At 43.3% G+C, this 21,290-nt stretch overlaps 2 protein-coding genes across 2 annotated transcripts; one reads left to right on the forward strand and one right to left on the reverse strand.

Annotated features, from left to right (window-relative positions):
- Window positions 1-247: 247 nt before the first annotated feature.
- On the forward strand, window positions 248-13,477 carry LOC147004719 (X-linked lymphocyte-regulated protein 3A-like). The gene is made up of 7 exons (XM_085837715.1): window positions 248-383; window positions 1,074-1,142; window positions 2,827-2,944; window positions 3,802-3,901; window positions 5,090-5,188; window positions 13,144-13,239; window positions 13,398-13,477. The coding sequence occupies exons 1-7, from the start codon at window positions 287-289 to the stop codon at window positions 13,464-13,466; spliced, it is 648 nt and encodes a 215-aa protein (XP_085693841.1). The 5' UTR covers window positions 248-286; the 3' UTR covers window positions 13,467-13,477.
- Window positions 13,478-17,458: 3,981 nt separating this feature from the next.
- Pnma3 (PNMA family member 3) lies at window positions 17,459-20,240 on the reverse strand. Its single transcript, XM_021154985.3, has 2 exons — window positions 19,985-20,240; window positions 17,459-19,700 (listed from the first exon to the last, which is right to left on the reverse strand). The coding sequence occupies exon 2, from the start codon at window positions 19,590-19,592 to the stop codon at window positions 18,192-18,194; it is 1,401 nt and encodes a 466-aa protein (XP_021010644.1). The 5' UTR covers window positions 19,593-19,700; window positions 19,985-20,240; the 3' UTR covers window positions 17,459-18,191.
- Window positions 20,241-21,290: the final 1,050 nt, after the last annotated feature.

Genomic DNA, 21,290 nt, shown 5'->3' on the forward strand with positions numbered 1-21,290 from the left:
TGGGGGAGTAGAGTAAGCCCCCATTTTACCCTTGGCACAGGAAGGATGGAACTGAGGGGCTGGGAATGGAGACACATTTGGGGTGGGGGGCGCAGTGTTTCTTTGTTTTTATTTTTCGATCCCTTCCAGTTCATTCCTCCAGCACAAGTAGAAAGGGACACTCAGGCCCAACCCTGTGGAAACCTGATGCCTCTTCCTGTGGCTTTCATTAGCTTCCTTGTATCTTTAATGTGTCTTTGCACATACAATGTTCAGGATTCCTGTCTAGCCCAGGGAGAGTATAGTCATGGCTTCCAAAACCAAGGGCAGACCTCCCAAGCAACCAAAGGTGACTCCTGCTCTGCCATCTGACGATTCACAGCAGCTTCAAGAAAATAACCCAGGTAAAACACCACAGGGTGAGGGTGGGGGTGAGGGAGTAGGCCCCAAGAGTGGAGACCAGTTCCCTAATATGCAAGAAGCTCCTAGCACTCTATAAGACCAGATGTGGAGGTCTAAGCCTCTAATCCTCAGGAGGTGGAATCAAGAAGATCAGAAGCCCAGGGTCATTTTCACCTACCCTGGAATTTCAAGACCAAACTAGACTATGTGAGACCTTGTCACAAAACACAAAAAGTCGGGATGCTTACAAGATCCTTTCTGCCCTGTCCCCAAAGTATAGTCTGATGCATTTAGGTGGAGCACAGATAATTTCTTGGGAATCACATCACATTTCAAACATGAAAACTGTTTTCAGAATGTGTGTGTGGGACTTATGGTTCCCAAGTGGTGTTCTTACCCTTAGTGGAGCTGCAAGGATCATAGAGCCTCTCCTGGCCCGTGCCAACATGTCTCATAGTAACGGCATGGTTTATAATGATTAGAAACTGGAGGTCTTTGCCATAATTGTCCCCAGTGTCTCATTGTTTCTCACCTACACAAACATGATTCAGTTTATATGTGTTCTAAAAACTTTGATGTATATATACATCTAGCACAAACCCCTAGTGCACATAATTTCTTCATGTACGATGATCAAAATGGCAGACGTAACTTGAAAGTTATTTGGTTTTTTTTTTTTCTCTTCAATGCAGGAAACAATCTGGCCCTTGAAACTTGTGGGGAAAGCAGTTCTTCCCATGAAACAGGTGGACCAAAGCCAGGTGATGTGAAGGGAATTTTCATTGTTGCTAATGTACTTCAGAAAAGCACACTTCTGCTCCTGTAACACATATTCTGTGTAAATTCTGAGACAGAGGACACTCCTTTCCACAAGAAACATGGTGTTTTATCTACATTGAGTTCAAAGCCAGTAGGAATGCTTTCAGGCTAAAAATACAGAAAATGATGGCAAAAAAAAAAAAAAATCCTGGTGTATCTGTAGGAGCCATTAGTAGTTTTAGAAAGTTTTTAAAAACTAAAGTGCTTCGATGCCAGGAAGTATTATTCATCAGTAGGTAATAGGAGTGAGTTTCATAACTTGTTCTTCTATACGCCCTGTTACAGTGCTCTTTACTAATTCACTTGAGAGATTTTGATTGTGCATGCAAGGTGAGCAGTATTGTGCTTAAAAATGGCGGCAGTTGCTTTGCTTTGCTTTGCTTTGCTTTGCTTTGCTTTGCTTTGCTTTGCTTTGCTTTGCTATGCTATGCTATGCTATGCTATGCTATGCTATGCTATGCTATGCTTTGCTTATGAGATAGGGTCTCACCATGTAGCCCAGGCGAACTCAGTATCAGACCAGGCTGGCCTGTTGATTCACAGGGATCCATCTGCCTCTGCCCTGTAAGTGCTGGGTTAAAGTCATGTATCATCATGGCCAAAAGTGGTGGAGGTTTGTTTATTTGTTTTGTTTTGTTTATTTATATACTGTGAAATCTTAGAAAACTGGATGAAATTATCTATATTCCAGATTTTGTCACAAGTAAGTGACAAAATCTGTTTGTTTGTTTGTATTTTTTAAATGTCAGTTACTGTATGGTCTTATCTCATTTCTTTGTTGTGTGGCGGGGTAGTGAGGATCAAGGACTCTGAAACAGCTCACTACGGTTTACTTACATTGTATAAACAGCACACACAGTGCAGAGTCAAATGTTAATATGTGAGCACTGTATAATCAGAATGAGTCTGGCTCTGACCTGCTATGTCAGATGATCTGTGTTAAAGGTCAAACTCGGAAAAGTCAGAACTAATTTAGAGTTCTTGATATGATAGACCTCAATTTAGAAATTGTCCAGGATTTATAACAGGGTTTTAGCTAAGTAGGAAAGCACTTGCCTACTGGGCTCAAGGTTCTGGTTTCCGTCCTCAGGTTGGCAATAGAGTTATCCATGAGTCAGTTCGTTTTGTTCCTTAAACAGTTCAACTATCTAGATTTCTGTTATATTTTTCTAAAAACCTCAATGACTACGTTAAATACAGTATTTCTTTTCACCATGCAATAATCTGTGAACATTTGAAGACTATGTAAATGGAATGCTCTCACATTTTTCATAAATCAGCCCAACAGTTCTGCTTAATGTGTGCTTGGACTGGAGGATGCTTTGTGCATTGATTAAAGCTACGATTTAAAGGATTTCTTGTAGAGAAATTAAACAATACTTCTGAAAATATTTTTGTACATTTTGGAAAATCTCTCTAACCGTGTTATACATTTAAAGTACAAGTATCAGTTTTTCAAATTACAGTGGTAGCTGCTATAAATTTCCACTAAAAAGAAGGAGTGGAATACCCTTGGTTTTTAAAAGGGTGGTTCTATGTTGGTACCAAAGATTTTTTCTAACAGGAGTGCAGTAGTATTTACCTTATGAACTGAACAATAAATATTTATAAGGATTTTCAATACAGGGCCCAGTAAGAAACCTCTAAATGAAAGGAAGAGAAAGTATGGGGTGAGCGTAAATAAAACTGTCGAAAACATTAAGTGGAATGTTGACCACTTCTTGAAAGTCCAGCATGAGCGAAGGTAAGACTCTGGGCTTTCCTATTTTATACATTTCTTAGTACTTGGGAATAAACCAGTTTCTAAGGACGAGCTGTTATTTTCTGTTTGTTGGAGCCTCTGGTCAAACCTTCATAGGGCTTGGGTTTTGTATAGAAACTAACTCCTTTTAGCTTATACTGCCACATTATACCCAGAGTAAGCTGTATTGCTTAGCTGTCAGTCAAGATGACCTTTTTTTGTCTTGTCAATTTAATATATTTGAATTTATTCACCATAAAGAATTTGTGTGCCACCCTTGAACGTGATGCTCGGTTTAACATTGAGTCATTGAGTATCTCAAAACACATTCCATATAGCAGATACTCAATCATATGGAAAAAAGAGATGAATCTTATAGAAGAATAATCTAGACATTTATGGAACAGAGTTGACCCTTTAGTAAACTACAAATATGCAAATGTATGCCCTGCCTTTAAGGGAGGAACAGTGGGTAAACCTCTGCAGAATTCTCTGATGGTCATGGGTATGCGTTCTCACAGAACCAATTCTTCAGCAGGAGAAAATAAAAGAGAAGCTGTGCTTCTCAGGAAGATGAATACTTGTGGAATGTTACTCAGATACTAATTATACTTGTCCCTAAGTGTTATAAACCTAAGGTATTTGAAGTGACTTCTTTCTAATCCAACAGGAAACAGAAACTGTTGGTGTAAAACCACATAATCCACCTCATTTTCCATTTCCCTGTCAGAATATTTTAGATGCCCTTTCCCAGTCTTCCCTCTGTAGCTTTAGTGAGGGCAAGTCAGTCCTGCTGTGTTTGAATGTGCTTTCTTCAGGTCGAGTAGGAATATCACAGTGTTCACTGTTGTCTTTTACAGGCAGAAACTTTATCAGGACTATTCTCATCAATTTTTGACTTTGGTTATGATGTGGAATATAGATGTAGACCAAATCAAGACACAGGCTGAAAAACTCTCTGTGAGTATCAGGCTTAGCTTGAAAGGAGTCCATTTCGTCAGCCTCAGAGGTAGCAACAGGGGCTTCCTGCAGCAGGTCTGGAGGGAAGGGACAGGACATGAGCTCTGGGAGACCAGGAGGGTGGTTAATGTGGAGGGGAGACACTGGCCATCTTCCCTGACTTGGTTTTTATTTCCCCTTCTGTGGGAAGATGACAAGGCTACTGATGGGTTAGGAGCCTGCATGGTACAGGCGTGGAGGGATGAGCAGGTACTGTCTGCAGTGTGCAGGAGGAGGTATGGGATTGTATCCTGAGAGGGGACCCTTCAGGATGGACACAGTGCTGATACCAAGAGTAGGAGGACCCCACGTAGCCTTCTGACACAGTGATCAGGGATGTGGAGTGAGAGCAGTTCATTGGGCTGTGGAGGGGCAGGTGGAGACTTAGCTGCCAGTGTGGTTGGAGTTCAGACCTGCCCTGTCCCAGAGGAGAAGAGGGAAAGGTTCCCATGCAGTGATGGACCTGCGATGGTGACTGAGTCACCTTTAGCCTGGAGATGAGAATGGGCTTTGGGGGACAGGTAACTGGACTCAGTGCTGTCTCTGGGGGCCCTTTCTTCCTGGTGGAGGATGGAGCTGCTCCCTGGGGATTCTGACTTCCAAAGGTGGGGAAGCAGAAGGGGGACTACTGAGGGTATGGAGATGCTGTCCAGCCCAGCTCAGGTCGGGAGCATGGACTCTGGAGTCAAAAACCTAGTGTATGGCAGTCACCGTCCAGTTTCTTGCTAGTTATGCTACCTCAGAAAAACAATTTACATCTGTGCCTTAGTTTCTTGGGAGTGGACGGAGGGAAGAAGTCCATACGTATCTGAAAGAATTTTTTCAAAGATTTGTTTTAGATGTGTATCCTTATATTGGTACAGGGGAGTGTCTGAAGTCAGTCTTAAAGAATATAACCATGGTAGTGTGGCACTGTGTGCTCTACTCTTACTGGAAAGGCCAAAATGGCCCTGCCCCTGCTTCTATGAGAGTGCTCACCCACTCACCCACTCCTGCCTCACTGCCCTAGCATTCCCCTCATATTAAGCGAATGAAATGTCAAGATGTCAAAAGTACTTGTTTCAAACTATCTTGTCTACATTAAACATTGAATTATTTTTGCTGAGCTGTCACTTTAATGAAGTGTTACGTATTGCTTTATATTTGCAGAATATCCTTGATGAGCAACAGACACTTTTTCAACAATTTCAAAGTATTCATATGCAGAAAATTGAAGAATTTAAGGAGTTATGTGATCGACATTTGAAGGTGTGTTGGTCATCTTCTTGAGAGGGGAAATAAAAGTACTGGCTCTCTTCCCTTCCATACTGGGGTTCATTTATAGTGTGTTTATACCTTTAAACTTCTTCTTTCTTTTTTTTTTTTAGTGTTACCATGTCAGGTAAACCTAACTACTAAATGAGCGTCTCCTTTAAGGAGTCATTCATGGTTGTGGGTTCCTTTCAAAGCAGGAGTTGGTACATTGGTAACATTGTCTAAAATTATACTTACTGTTTTGGGGGAAGTTCTGATTTTTTTTTTGATTTTTAATATTTTTATTACATATTTTCCTCAATTACATTTCCAATGCTATCCCAAAAGTCCCCCATAGCGCCCCCCACTTCCCTACCCACCCATTCCCATTCTTTTGGCCCTGGCATTCCCCTATATTGGGGCATATAAAGTTTGCAAGTCCAATGGGCCTCTCTTTCCATTGATGGCCGACTAGGCCATCTTTCGATACATATGCAGCTAGAGACAAGAGCTCCGGGGTTCTGGTTAGTACATCATGTTGTTCCAACAATAGGGTTGCAGATCCCTTTAGCTCCTTGGGTACTTTCTCTAGCTTCTCCATTGGGAGCCCTGTGATACATCCAATAGCTGACTGTGAACATCCACTCCTGTGTTTGCTAGGCCCCGGCATCGTCTCACAAGAGACAGCTATATTTGGGTCCTTTCAGCAAAATCTTGCTAGTGTATGCAATGGTGTCAGCGTTTAGAAGCTGATTATGGGACGGATCCCTGGATACAGCAGTCTCTAAATGGTCCATCCTTTCATAACAGCTACGAACTTTGTCTCTGTAACTCCTTCACTGGGTGTTTTGTTCCCAATTCTAAGAAGGTGCACAGTGGCCACACTTTGGTCTTCATTCTTCTTGAGTTTCATGCGTTTATCAAATTGTATCTTATATCTTGGGTATCCTAAGTTTTGGGCTAATATCCACTTATCAATGAATACATATTGTGTGAGTTCTTTTGTGATTGTGTTACTTCACTCAAGATGATGCCCTCCAGGTCCATCCATTTGGCTAGGAATTTCATAAATTCATTCTTTTTAATAGCTGAGTAGTACTCCATTGTGTAAATGTACCATAATTTCTGTATCCATTCCTCTGTTGAGGGACATCTGGGTTCTTTCCAGCTTCTGGCTATTATAAATAGGGCTGCTATGAACATAGTGGAGCATGTGTCCTTTTTACCGGTTGGGACAACTTCTGGATATATGCCCAGGAGAGGTATTGCTGGATCCTCCGGTAGTACTATGTCCAATTTTCTGAGGAACCGCCAGACTGATTTCCAGAGTGGTTGTACAAGCTTGCAATCCCACCAACAATGGAGGAGTGTTCCTCTTTCTCCACATTCTCGCCAGCATCTGCTGTCACTTGAATTTTTGATCTTAGCCATTCTGACTGCTGTGAGGTGGAATCTCAGGGTTGTTTTGATTTGCATTTCCCTGATGATTAAGGATGTTGAACATGTTTTCAGGTGCTTCTCTGCCATTCGGTATTCCTCAGGTGAGAATTCTTTGTTCAGTTCTGAGCCCCATTTTTTAATGGGGTTATTTGACTTTCTGGAGTCCACCTTCTTGAGTTCTTTATATATATTGGATATTAGTCCCTTATCTGATTTAGGATAGGTGAAAATCCTTTCCCAATCTGTTGGTGGTTTTTTTGTCTTATTGATGGTGTCTTTAGCCTTGCAGAAGCTTTGTAGTTTCATGAGGTCCCACTTGTCAATTCTCGATCTTACAGCACAAGCCATTAGTGTTCTATTCAGGAATTTTTCCCCTGTGCCCATATCTTCAAGGCTTTTCCCCACTTTCTCCTCTATAAGTTTCAGTGTCTCTGGTTTTATGTGAAGTTCCTTGATCCACTTAGACTTGACCTTAGTACAAGGAGATAGGAATGGATTGATTCGCATTCTTCTACATGTTAACAACCAGTTGTGCCAGCACCATTTGTTGAAAATGCTGTCTTTCTTCCACTGGATGTTTTTAGCTCCCTTGTCAAAGATCAAGTGACCGTAGGTGTGTGGGTTCATTTCTGGGTCTTCAATTCTATTCCATTGGTCTATTTGTCTGTCACTATACCAGTACCATGCAGTTTTTATCACAATTGCTCTGTAGTAGAGCTTTAGGTCCGGCATGGATTCCACCAGAGGTTCTTTTATCCTTGAGAAGAGTTTTTGCTATCCTAGGTTTTTTGTTATTCCAGATGAATTTGCAGATTGCACTTTCTAATTCGTTGAAGAATTGATTTGGAATTTTGATGGGGATTGCATTGAATCTGTAGATTGCTTTTGGCAAGATAGCCATTTTTACAATGTTGATCCTGCCAATCCATGAGCATGGGAGATCTTTCCATCTTCTGAGATCTTCTATAATTTCTTTCTTCAGAGACTTGAAATTTTTATTTTACAGATCTTTCACTTCCTTAGTTAGAGTCACGCCAAGATATTTTATATTATTTGTGACTATTGAGAAGGGTGTTGTTTCCCTAATTTCTTTCTCAGCCTGTTTATTCTTTGTGTAGAGAAAGGCCATTGATTTGTTTGAGTTAATTTTATATCCAGCTACTTCACCGAAGCTGTTTATCAGGCTTAGGAGTTCTCTGGTGGAATTTTTAGGGTCACTTATATATACTATCATATCATCTGCAAAAAGTGATATTTTGACTTCATCTTTTCCAATTTGTATCCCTTTGATCTCCTTTTGTTGTCGAATTGCTCTGGCTAGGACTTCAAGTACAATGTTGAATAGGTATGGAGAAAGTGGACAGCCTTGTCTAGTCCCTGATTTTAGAGGGATTGCTTCAAGCTTCTCACCATTTACTTTGATGTTGGCTACTGGTTTGCTGTAGATTGCTTTTATCATGTTTAGGTATGGGCCTTGAATTCCTGATCTTTCCAAGACTTTTATCATGAATGGGTGTTGGATCTTGTCAAATGCTTTTTCCGCATCTAAGGAGATGACCATGTGGTTTTTGTCTTTGAGTTTGTTTATATACTGGATTACGTTGATGGATTTCCGTATATTGAACCATCCCTGCATCCCTGGGATGAAACCTACTTGGTCAGGATGGATGATTGTTTTGATGTGTTCTTGGATTCGGTTAGCAAGAATTTTATTGAGGATTTTTGCATCAATATTCATAAGGGATATTGGTCTGAAGTTTTCTATCTTTGTTGGGTCTTTTTGTGGTTTAGGTATCAGAGTAAATGTGGCTTCATAGAATGAGTTGGGTAGAGTACCTTCTGTTTCTATTTTGTGGAATAGTTTGTGAAGAACTGGGATTAGATCTTCTTTGAAGGTCTGATAGAACTCTGCACTAAACCCATCTGGTCCTGGGCTTTTTTTGGTTGGGAGACTATTAATGACTGCTTCTATTTCTTTGGGGGATATAGGGCTGTTTAGATCATTAACCTGATCTTGATTCAACTTTGGTACCTGGTATCTGTCTAGGAACTTCTCCATTTCATCCAGGTTCTCCAGTTTTGTTGAATATAGCCTTTGGTAGAAGGATCTGATGGTGTTTTGGATGTCTTCAGGATCTGTTGTTATGTCTCCTTTTTCATTTCTGATTTTGTTAATTAGGATGCTTTCCCTGTGCCCTCTAGTGAGTCTGGCTAAGGGTTTATCTATCTTGTTGATTTTCTCAAAGAACCAGCTCCTTGATTGGTTGATTCTTTGAATAGTTTTTCTTGTTTCCACTTGGTTGATTTCGCCCCTGAGTTTGATTATTTCCGGCCGTCTACTCCTCTTGGGTGAATAGGCTTCCTTTTGTTCTAGTGCTTTTAGGTGTATTGTCAAGCTGCTAATGTGTGCTCTCTCTAGTTTCCTTTTGGAGGCACTCAGAGCTATGAGTTTTCCTCTTAGAAATGCTTTCATTGCGTCCCATAAGTTTGGGTATGTTGTGGCTTCATTTTCATTGAACTCTAAAAAGTCCTTAATTTCTTTCTTTATTCCTTCCTTGACCAAGGTATCATTGAGAAGAGTGTTGTTCAGTTTCCACGTGAAGGTTGGCTTTCTATTATTTATTTTGTTATGGAAGATCAGCCTTAGTCCATGGTGATCTGATAGGATGCATGGGACAATTTCAATATTTTTGTATCTGTTGAGGCCTGTTTTGTGACCAATTATGTGGTCAATTTTGGAGAAGGTACCATGAGGTGCTGAGAAGAAGGTATATCCTTTTGTTTTAGGATAGAATGTTCTGTAGATATCTGCCAGATCCATTTGATTCATAATTTCTCTTAGTTTCTCTGTGTCCCTGTTTAGTTTCTGTTTCCATGATCTGTCCATTGGTGAAAGTGGTGTGTTGAAGTCTCCCACTATTATTGTATGAGGTGCAATGTGTGCTTTGAGATTTACTAAAGTTTCTTTAATGAATGTGGCTGCCTTTGTATTTGGAGCATAGATATTCAGGATTGATAGTTCCTCTTGGAGGATTTTACCTTTGATGAGTATGAAGTGTCCCTCCCCGTCTTTTTTAATGACTTTGGGTTGGAAGTCAATCTTATCAGATATTAGAATGGCTACTCCAGCTTGTTTCTTCATGCCATTTGCTTGGAAAATTGTTTTCCAGCCTTTCATTCTGAGGTAGTGTCTATCCTTTTCTCTGAGATGAGTTTCCTGTTAGCAGCAAAATGTTGGGTCTTGTTTGTGTAGCCAGTTTGTTAGTCTATGTCTTTTTATCGGGGAGTTGAGTCCATTGATATTAAGAGATATTAAGGAAAAGTAATTGTTGTTTCCTGTTATTTTTGTTGTTAAAGTTGGCATTTTGTTCTTGTGGCTGTCTTCTTTTAGGTTTGTTGAGGGATTACCTTCTTGTTGTTTCTAGGGCGTGGTTCCTGTCCTTGTATTGGTTTTTTTCTGTTATTATCCTTTGAAGGGCTGGATTCGTGGAGAGATAATGTGTGAATTTGGTTTTGTCGTGGAATACTTTGGTTTCTCCATCTATGTTAATTGAGAGTTTGGCTGGGTATAGTAGCCTGGGCTGGAATTTGTGTTCTTTTAGTGTCTGTATAACATCCGTCCAGGATCTTCTGGCTTTCATAGTCTCTGGTGAAAAATCTGGTGTAATTCTGATAGGCTTGCCTTTATATGTTACTTGGCCTTTTTCTCTTACTGCTTTTAGTATTCTATCTTTATTTAGAGCATTTGTTGTTCTGATTATTATGTGTCGGGAGGTATTTCTTTTCTGGTCCAGTCTATTTGGAGTTCTGTAGGCTTCTTGTATGTTCATGGGCATCTCTTTCTTTAGATTTGGGAAGTTTTTTTCTATAATTTTGTTGAAGATGTTTGCTGGTCCTTTGAGTTGAAAATCTTCATTCTCATCCACTCCTATTATCCGTAGGTTTGGTCTTCTCATTGTGTCCTGTATTTCTTGGATGTTTTGAGTTAGGATCTTTTTGCATTATCCATTTTCCTTGATTGTTGTGCCGATGTTCTCTATGGAATCTTCTGCACCTGAGATTCTCTCTTCCATCTCTTGTATTCTGTTGCTGATGCTGGTATCTATGGTTCCAGATTTCTTTCCTAGGGTTTCTATCTCCAGTGTTGCCTCATTTTGGGTTTTCTTTATTGTGTCTACTTCCCTTTTTAGGTCTAGTATGGTTTTGTTCATTTCCATCATCTGTTTGGATGTGTTTTCCTGTTTTTCTGTAAGGACTTCTACCTGTTTGATTATGTTATCCTGTTTTTCTTTAAGGATTTGTAACTCTTTAGCAGTGTTCTCCTGCAATTCCTTAAGGGATTTTTGTGCTTCCTCTTTAGTGTCTTCTGCCTGTTTAGCAGTGTTCTCCTGTATTTCTTTAAGTGTGTTATTAAAGTCCTTCTTGAAGTCCTCTACCATCATCAGGAGATATGCTTTTAGATCCGTGTCTAGCTTTTCCGGTGTGTTGGGGTGCCCTGGACTGGGCGAAGTGGGGGTGCTGGGTTCTGATGATGGTGAGTGGTCTTGGTTTCTGTTAGTAAGATTATTACGTTTACCTTTCGCCATCTGGTAATCTCTGGGGTTAGTTGTTATCGTTGTCACTGTTTAAAGATTGGAGCAGAAGCTGTGTTCCACTCACCAGCAGTCTCTAAATCCTGCGGTGGGGGTCGTGGGTAGCTGGCGGGTGTCAGGCAACCCTGTGCTCCAGCTACCCCGGCGCTGATCCGGCCGGATGAGGCCTGTGGCCCTACTCAGGCCGGTTTCTGCTTCCTTAACTAATGCAGTCTCAGGTCCCGCGCGCAATTGGATTGGAGCAGAAGCTGTGCTCCACTCACCAGAAGTCTTAAGATCCTGTGGCGGGTGTTGTGGGTAGCTGGCGAGTGTCAGCCGACCCTGCGCCCCAGCTGCCCCAGTGCTTTTCTGACCGGAAGAGGCTTGTGGCCCTATGTAGCGGAAGTTCTGATTTTTATAGCATAGCTTTCTCCCATCATCAGATTTCTTTTGGAGAGTGACAAATCAATGTAGGAAGTCTATAGGCCCTTTGTTTCTTGACTCCTTGTGCTTTCTGAATTATTGAACTTTAATCATAATTTTCCCCGTGGACAATTAGAATGATAAGACAAAGCCCTTCAGCATGATGAAGCAAAGCTGTAAGTGAAGATAACAGTATATTGAGAATTATCTACTGTTTTCAATGCATCCTATCCAATTCTTCTCAGCCTCATTGAACTTGGCCAAGTACATTTGTATAGTTATTCTGGAATTCATTAACTGTTGAACGCTCAAATTCACTTTCTGAGTAGTTGTTTAATGCCTTGTGTTCCTGTTAAATTTCCTTCATCCAGGCTAATTGATATAGGTCCAAACAGCCGCGTCGAAAGAATTGATTCCATGTTCTGTAATTCTTGGTGTACACTGGAATACATGTATGCAGCACAGCCAATTTGAAGTGCCTCTGAGTCGTGGGTATCAGGCTGTAGTCCTTGTGGGGGAAGCTTTTCAGAATCACACTGCAGGTTTGAGGTAGCTGTTAGTCTAATCCTCAGTCAGGGCTGCACTTTCCTGAGTACTCTCCATTCTCTGTGTGTGATAATACTACATACTGCTCAGACATCTCCTCCCGCCCCTGTCTTCCTCCACCTCTCTGTTCCTCCCTCCTCTTCCTTTCTCTTCCTTCTCCTCTGTCATCATCTTTAACTTCTTCATATTTTCTTCCTTTTCCCTTTCCTCCCCACACCCACTCCAATGTGTATGCATTTCCTATTCTGCCTATAAGATTTTGTTATTATATCCAGATTGCACATTATAGCATCACCATACAGTCATGCTACTCCTGTCTCTTCTTTTGTTTTCCTACTGAAATATTAGTCTTTCTACTGAGCCATAGGCATTAAGCTTCATTTCACTTGCATAGCTCAGCAAGTTGGTCATCAATTCTAATGCTAAAGTTTTGTGCTGGTTCTGGTTCTGCATTCACTTAAAGTTACTGAAATATGAAAGAAATAATTAAATAGTTTTATAATTTTTCTATACCACATGTCACAAGAGTTTGTTTATAGAAAGTATCTCTCTCTGTGGCCCTGGCTAGCCTGGAACTCACTATGCAGTGGTTTTATTTGAACTTGCAGTGATCCTCCTGCCGCTATTTTGGAGTGATGGAATTACAGGTACATTTCACCCAGGCACTCTGCTTAGTGCAACAGGTTTGATGTAGTGTGTCCTAATCCATTCATTGTTGAACTTTCCGTCATGGTCATAAACATTTCTCATCATGATCACACAAATTTCTGTATCTCCCATTTGTCCCAATATTGTACTCAGCAATGCAGTCCCATATTTCTGTGATGGATATTTTGATTTTCATATAGTATAGAGTGTACTTTTACTTTAGTTTAATTACTGTCCATTCCATTTATTGTAATACATACTGATTTTGAACTGTAACTGTTCACAATTGTGAACCGAGATGAGCAGTGATGGCTTCTAATTAAACATGGCTTTTGGCTTTAGAATCTACAGGCTATTAAGAGTTGTCGCCGAAAAGCTATTATTGAGGAAGCCAGAAAACACATGGACTACTTGGAAAGGAAAGTTACTGAAGAAACTGTAAGTAGAATATTTTTTAAATGGAGTATTAGGATTAATTTGAGCATTAAATTTCTTTCCTAAAATATATGTCATATATATACATACCGATATTAATTAGATGTTTTGTATATATATATATACACACAAATATTGATTAGATGTTTAATAACACCAAGGTTCACGTAAACAAGCAGGAAGAAAAGGATGGTGTTCAATCTTCACTTCTATCCCTGCTCTTCTCGTAACACCTTGAAGAAAGAAGCTCAACCGCCATGAAATGACTTCATGATATTTTCTAAATCTATGGTGACACAACACTGCTATTGTAGTGATTATCACTTTTTTGTTCACATCTCTGAGGTGTCAGAAAAACTTTACTGAGAATGTTTTGTTTGTGAAATTTATCGCGCATGTATTATGGGATCATCAGGGATATTATATATGAGGTCTCCTGTACAGTTAAAGCTAGCGTCCTGTGATTTCCTGTATGTATAACCTGGGAAATCCTTACTTGGGAACGTTTGATTTAATAAACATGAAATAGTTTCAGACTTGTTGGGATGAGTCATTTAATTGCATTCTCTTTCTGACATCCCTGACGTTTCACCCCTTCTCAGACACAAATGGCCCCATGCCATGTGGAGGTGTGCTGTCACCTGTGTTCCTGCATGGGGCCAGTGTAGTCCAGGCCACTTGTCTCATTGTGTCCCATTGTGTAGAAGCATTGAAAACAGGCTGTGTTCAGCCTCCCCCATTTTCTCCAAGTGGAATTGCATTCCTCCGGAATAAATGAGGCCTTCCTTGCTGGGATCATTTTACTGTCTAAAGTTTGCATTATCTAGAAGAACTTCTCCCTTTGTGCAAACTTCCTGTGACCCTGTGGGCATTTAGTATTATTTCTTTAATAATAATTAATAATCATAATATGGATTCTAGATTGAGTGTATGTTATTTATACAATGCACATATGTGTGTGTGTTTGTGTGTGTATGTGTGTGTGTGATAGAAATGGGCCTATTTTGATGGACAATGGAAGGAGAAAGGAGGGAGGTATGATAAGGTAAGGTAATTAGGACCTGAATTTGGATCTCTAGCTGCTATGGTAAAAGGCTAGTGCTGCTGTACAGGCCTAAAATATCAGAACCACTGCAATAGAGACAAATCCCTGGAAGGCCCTAGACATTGAGCCAAATTAGTGAGCTCCAGGTCAGTGAGAAACCTTTTGTTAAAAAAATGTGGTGCTAGGCCTGGGTAGTTGGCGAGTGTGTAAGACGACTTGCTGCTTTTCTAGAGTATCTGTGTTCAGTTTCCAGCACCCACACTGGGTGATTCACAAATATTCTTAACTGCATTCCCAGGAGATATGACTCCTTAGTCTGACTTCCACAAGTATACATATGGTGCACAGAAAAGACTTGTACTGTAAAATTAATTATTTAAAATTTATAAAATGGGTGGAGAGAAAATGAGGGAGATATTTGATATGGTTCTTCAGCTTCCATGTGTGTATATATCTGTATTCACAAATACTAGCGTCCACACAAATACCACATTCACAAAAATTTTAAAAATAAAGTACCACAGTAATATACTGTAATGAATCATTCAACAGATTGGCTAAAATTTCAAAGCTGACCTTGTAAATGTCTTTGGAGAACCTAGGAAAAGAGAACTTTTGTGATCAAGGTGTAAATTGACACAATCAGGTCAGAAGATCTGTTTGGTGTTTCTTTACATATAGTCAAGTATGTGCCTAACAGTGTGCCCTAACCATTCTAGCCCTGGTTGCTTACCTAGAAGAAAGGAAAACAAATAACCACAAAGCCATCCAGGTAAAGATACACTGAATTACACAAAGCCATAACAATAGTAAACAGTGGTGGAAAATTTTGAAAATAGGAATGTTCCATTACTAGAACATGAGTGATGAAGCCTAGCTAATAGGCATTCTACTCTGGGGGCTGCTCTCATTAATTCACGTACTCTGTTCGGTTGCGATCTCTTGGCTGTTTTTTTTGTTTGTTTGTTTGTTTTGAAAGTCAATTGCCTCTTGTTCTGCTTTCTTTTCAACACTGTCATTTAATTCCTTAAAGAAATAAGAAATCTGAACAATCATTATTCATTCACACAAATTTGCATGCCTTTTCAGACATCATTATACATGAACACACAAATATGTTGTTATTCATTCTCATACATACGACAAACATTTCTATAGTCAACTGTTCACACTCATTCATTCACATTCATTCATGAATGTACTCAGAAGCACGTAAATTCACTGACAGGCATTCACACACTGTGACATATTTGACACAGTAATATGCATTCATTAAGAAGCACACTAATATTCCCAAACATGCATTCACACAACAAAACACATTTTCGCTAACACTTGAAAATTTGTACTAAAACTCAAATATACATAATCACTAATACACATCCATCTCTCATTTGCTCCTGTTTTAACAGATTGACTAACATGTACTGACACACAACACAAACTCAAACTCAATACTTTCACACACTAATATACAATCACTTATTAGTCTGTTCAAATACACAAAAACTGATAAACTGGACACTCATATATAATCACTAACTGACATACCCTCACATACATATTCATATATTCACACACACTGACACATTTGATATTCCAGGTCAGATACATTCTTCCCTCTGTATTTCCAAGCATCCTGGGTCCTTCCTGCTGCTCAATGCCTTTCAAAGCCTAACCTACTTATTCCTGGACCCTCCCTGAGTTCCCTGGGAAACAAGGCAAGCACTCTCTCTCTCCACCCTGGAGAGAGAGCACCTGCTCACCTGACTCCCACTCACCCAGGGAACTGCATAGGCACGCATGAGCTCTGCCTTGAATATGTGTGAGTATTGATCCTTCCCCACCCCATCCCAGCATGAGAAGAAGCCAGAAACAGCTGGAACATTTATGAAGTTTATTGAACAGAAACACTTGCTGAAACTATTGAAGGGAAAGGGTTAGCAACACAGGACCTCTCCACAGCCACTAGAAGCAACAGGTTCTGGGCCGCCTCCTGGAGCTTCTCGGATGGGCCTTGTCTGCCCACCACCGTGGAATCCCTCGGCTATTTTTTCCCTTCCCAAAGGCCCAAGAGCTTCCTCTTAAACTTTCATTGCTCTTTTGGGAACTCTCACAAGGGATTGCCACTGTAGGGTGGCCTTGCCCTATTCTGGCACAGGATATTCACAAGAAACTGCAAAGCAAAGCAAGGAATACCCCCACCAACCCAAGGAATGATAGTCACAAGGAACAACAGGAGGGGAACAACAGCACAGCACAGTCCCCAGGCCCTACCCATGCCCAGTTCAGGTCTTCCTGTCCCAGACTAAAATTAACCATAAGATGAGCATCAGCCAGTCCCTTGTCAACATCCATGGTTCCTGCTGGCTGCCAGACCAAGCTCAGGAATTCCGGGGAGCACCTGATCAGGTTAAAACACGCACACGCGCGCGCACGCGCGCGCGCGTACACACACACACACACACACACACACACACACATCTGCAAGAGAACAAGCAGCAGGCAGCTGGCCTAGATGTACACCAGGAAAGCTGACAAGGAGTTCACAACACCAGGTGGGTGGGAGAGCAACTAGTGTAGCCTAGGCTGGCACAGAAGCTCACAACACGTGCCAGGGTGTAGAAGTGGCTGACCAGGTAGGTAGTCAGGGCCTCCAGTTGCCCTCACTCACAGCTTTATACAGGAGCAGCTGATGGTGGGTAAGCACGAGATGGGGGAAGGGACTCACTGGAGAGCTGGGTCACTATGAGGTTAACAGATAAGGGGGCAGGGTTCCAGGGCAGGGGGTAGCCTGCCTCTGGACAGCAGTGGCAGGGGAAGGGAGAGAGGGGAAGGGGAAGAGGGGAAAGGGAAGAGGAAGGGGCATTTGTGTTGGGAGAGCCAGGCAGTTGGCAGAACCCTTGAGATGGCCTTTTCTGTGATGTCCACCTGTTTGGTTATGAGTGGCAGATGGAGGATGGCACCTCGGCAAAGCTGCCAGGCCACCCTCCAGGTCGGCAGGGTTTGGGGCCAGCCTTGGCAGCTGCCTGGCAGAGTTGTATTCACCTGGCTGTCCCTGCTTGCTCTCTGGAATTCTCCAGCAGCCCTGGACAAAAGAAAGCAAGACAAACTCTCCCCCCCTGCCCGCCCCCTGCCCACCCCCGCCCCACACACAGAGTCCTCTTCCTGCTGCTCCTGTTTGCTCACACAAAACCTGTCCTGCACACTCCCAGGCTCTCAGGCCAGCTGAGGGCATTAACCCTGTGGTGCCATGTGCCCCAGCCTGGGGCTCTTCTCAGGCACTAGTGTCCTGTCAGGGTGTCAAGAAGGAAACTGCCTTGTGTTGGCACTTGCCTCCCAGGTCCTTTGGGTCCAGAGACCTGCAGGTTTCACAGGGGTGGGGGGAGTTCATTCACGAAAGGACTCAAGGGTGCTGCCCTCATGGGGCTCCCCTAGAGCAGTGTAGACGATCCTGAAGACAGGCTGGATCCTGCGGCCTCCTCTCCTGGGTACTGTCTCCCTGCCTAGCCGTGCTTGTTCCCAGGCACTGGTGTCCTCTGCCCAAGACAACCCTGTAGCAGGCTCCTCCACACCCCATATGGACTTGAGGTTGCCTTTGCCTTGCTGACACCCCCATCTGAGTTCTTGTGGCCCCACAAATCTGTAGCAGTTCCTTGAGGCTTCCTTCTCTGGTGAATCTTAGAGGTCTTGCGTCTGGTCATTATTGAGTTGAATGCAATGTAGTTTTGTTTGTTAGACTTTTCTCCAGCTGGTATTGAGTTAGGGGACTTGACTTCTGCCTGATTACATTGCCCCTGTGCCTTTCTAAGATCCTTTGCGATTTTTTTGAGCTGTTCTTCCCCCTCCTTCAAATATCTCTTTTTTCTCCTTGGCTTACGGGAACAAAGGTTACCCTGTTCCCTGGAGCCTACTTGGTCTTGGGCTTGGGATGGCTCTTCTCCCAAGCCCAGCTCCTGTTTCCCTTGTCCATTGCAGCCTGTCTCTTCTGCTTCACCAAGGTCCGGTTGGAAGGGTTAAAACAGTGTACTCTGATATGGCCATCTTCCCCACAACTATAGCAGAATGTGTCATAATTCTGCTTTCTTGTGCCTTGAGAATCATCCCTGGGCACACCTCCCTTTCTGTGCTGGCCTCTCCTCCTGTGGCGGTGGCGGTGGGAACCCTGGTAAGGCCTTGCCTCAAGAACACTGCCAAAGGCCGGAACAAATAGTGCTCTCTCCTCACTCCCTATGTTAGAGGGACTTGGGCCTAACTCCAGCCCCTCATAGCAGCTCCTCTCTGAACCCCTAGTGGCCTCCCACTCTTCCTCCTCCTCACGGAAAAGCTTCACTAGGGCCAGGAAACCAGGTGGCCTTCTACGCTGTTTCAGCATCTTAAGTTTCTCTCGAAGTTTTGCAGAAAGGATAGCCCCACCTAAAATTCGTTTCAGGCGGGTCTGGTTCACATTCTTTCGAGATATTGCATTTTTCTCTAGGGCTTTTTGGAGCAGGGTCTCCAAACGCACCACAAAGCTAGAAACTTTCTCTCCTGGTTCCTGATAAGCCTTGCAAAACTTCAGCTGGGCGATTTTTCGGTTGTCCACAGAGCCAAATACCTGCCGCAGGGCCTCCAGGCACTCCTTCACTGTAATGGCAGCATTATTGGCACGAAGCACATTGACAATTTGTAGAGCAGGGCCTCTTAAGCATTCCATCAGCCTCCGCCTCTTTTCTACCTCAGGTACCTGCCACATCTGTAACATCTCAGTGGTGTGTTCAAGCCAGGAATCAAAGGCCAATAACCCTGGGATTGATATGGTGTTCCCAGAAAAGACTCTTAGTTCTCGGTACAACATTTGTTCTAGCAGAGGCTGCATCACTGCACCTAGAGTCTGAGCCCAGACCCAGAAATCTGCTGATATAGTCGTTTTGGTAGGTGAATAATTAGAGTGTGTCCCAAGGACCCTGTTCATGTCTGACACTGTTCGCCTCTCCTCTTCTAAGAAGTGATTCAGTCTATTAAGAAATTCATCATCTGAATGAGGGGGTTTTACAACCACTTCCCAGGGCCCACCCTTTCCTTCTATTTCCCTAGGCACCAAAGCATAGTCAAAATCACGTGCAAGTTCCACCAAAAAGGCCTGGGCATTTTCCTCCCTCCTAAACATCCTGCCGATGATCCTGTATCTTCCCAGATGCTTGAGAGCTTCGTGCAGAGTCTCCTCAAACTCATCCTCACTACAGTCCTCTGGAATCCCCAGGATCAGCATAGACCTCTGGGTGTTCAGATGCTCCCCCCTACACCAGTCTTGCAACAGGTTCAATGGCATGGCCCCAACTTCAAGACTCTAATGTGGGGGTGGGGGTGAGTAGGATGTGATGCACATAAATCTGAGGCAAGTCCCAGGAGATCTGTAGCTCCTCCGGGTCTCTAGAGCCTGTAAATAGGGCCAAAGGAAATTAATGCGCTCCCCCGCCCCACCCCCACTCCTGCTCCGGTCTAGGCTCCTACCACACCCAGCCTCCACCTGCCTCCAGCAAAGACACTTCTATAGGCCCCCATCACTACATACTGCAGCCTCCTGTTCACCCTAAAGGCTGCAGCAGTCCCACCGGATTGGGCCCACTGCAGCCCCCTCCCCAACCCAAAGGCTGCAGCAGTCCCACCGGATTGGGCAGAGGGGGCTGCCTGGGCCAGCCGCTTCCTCCTGGAATCTGGTACCTCTTCTTAAGGCAAGATGCTTCCTCAATTCAGTCCCACAGCGAGGTTCCCAGACTGCTCAGAGAGGAGGCGGGGTCTAACACCATTCCTTTCCAGGGTCTCTTGCCATCTCCTTTGCTCTCTCTGGCCCTCTGGTCCCCGCACATTGTCCAATGCGCCGGCGCGGCTCGCCACAGTTCTCTGCAGTGCGGACTTGGGGCGGGGGTGCTGTGGCGCTGGAGCACAGACCCTCTGCGTCGCCTGGGAGACAGCTGGGCCATTGGCGCATGAGGATCACACGACATGTCTGTTGCCTAGGCCTTGGGCAACCTGGGGCCTCGCGTGACGTCACCTGCTGCTACCCATCCCCAATACACCCCTGCTCCCCCAGCACAGGAGACCCCACCTCAATCCTCTGAGTCTGGGGTTTGTGAGTTAGTGTCCAGTTTCCTCCTGCCTTTGGCTGTCCCCAGGTGACATCCTGAATGCAGGCCAGTCCCTCTCTCCCTCGAGAATAGACTTCAGGACCGCAGAGTGCTCAGGGGTCTCCACAGAAGGGCATCAGAAAGCTGTGGTGCCCCCTCCAGCTCTGTCTCCTGATCAAGGCCAGGAAGCAAGGGCTCCGAGGTTTCTTCCCCCTGGTGAGTCCCCTTCTAGATAGATCTAGTCCAGTAACAGAGCTGGGCAAGCAACACCTTGTAGATAGATACCACATGAGCTCAAACACACCCCACCAACACTCCCCACGTAGCATGCACCATCTGGGTGATGCCAGTCTCCGTGGGAAGGGGCTTCAGGCATATTCACCACCATGGGACCTGCATGCTTTGCTATCCTTGGTGCCACTGGCTAGCTCATAGAAGCATGGTCCAGGATCAGATAGGCCTTACCTACTCTGCCTGCTGTATATCCAGGGTCTTGAAAAGCTGCTTTTGAGATTTGAAACCCAAACCCTTGGGTCTGTTTTTTCCTCTGGCTTCTGATATTCTAACTGTTTGTATTTGTGGGGGCAGTTGAATGGGGGATGTTTGACTAATCTTCAGGCAGAATACCATATTGTCTGTGTGTTGTATAAGTTCTATTCTAACCTTGTGCTTCTTTCCACCCACGGGAAAATGGGCCTGTGATGTTTAGTTGGAGTTTAGTTGTTTACTCATCCATCCTGGTCTTAGCATGTATAGGGGTATGGCACAGAACTCATTGGCAGTCTTCTGCTTGTTAATCTGCCTGTTGTCAGGGACCAAACCGCAAAGATCCCTATGGACTTGTCTTTGTTCTGACTAGATTCTTACTATTTTGTTGTAAATGTCTTATTCAGTTTATGATT

This window comes from Mus caroli, unplaced genomic scaffold (assembly GCF_978045245.1).
Source record: "Mus caroli unplaced genomic scaffold, Mus_caroli_1 scaffold_5, whole genome shotgun sequence".
Taxonomy (NCBI): Eukaryota; Metazoa; Chordata; class Mammalia; order Rodentia; family Muridae; genus Mus; species Mus caroli.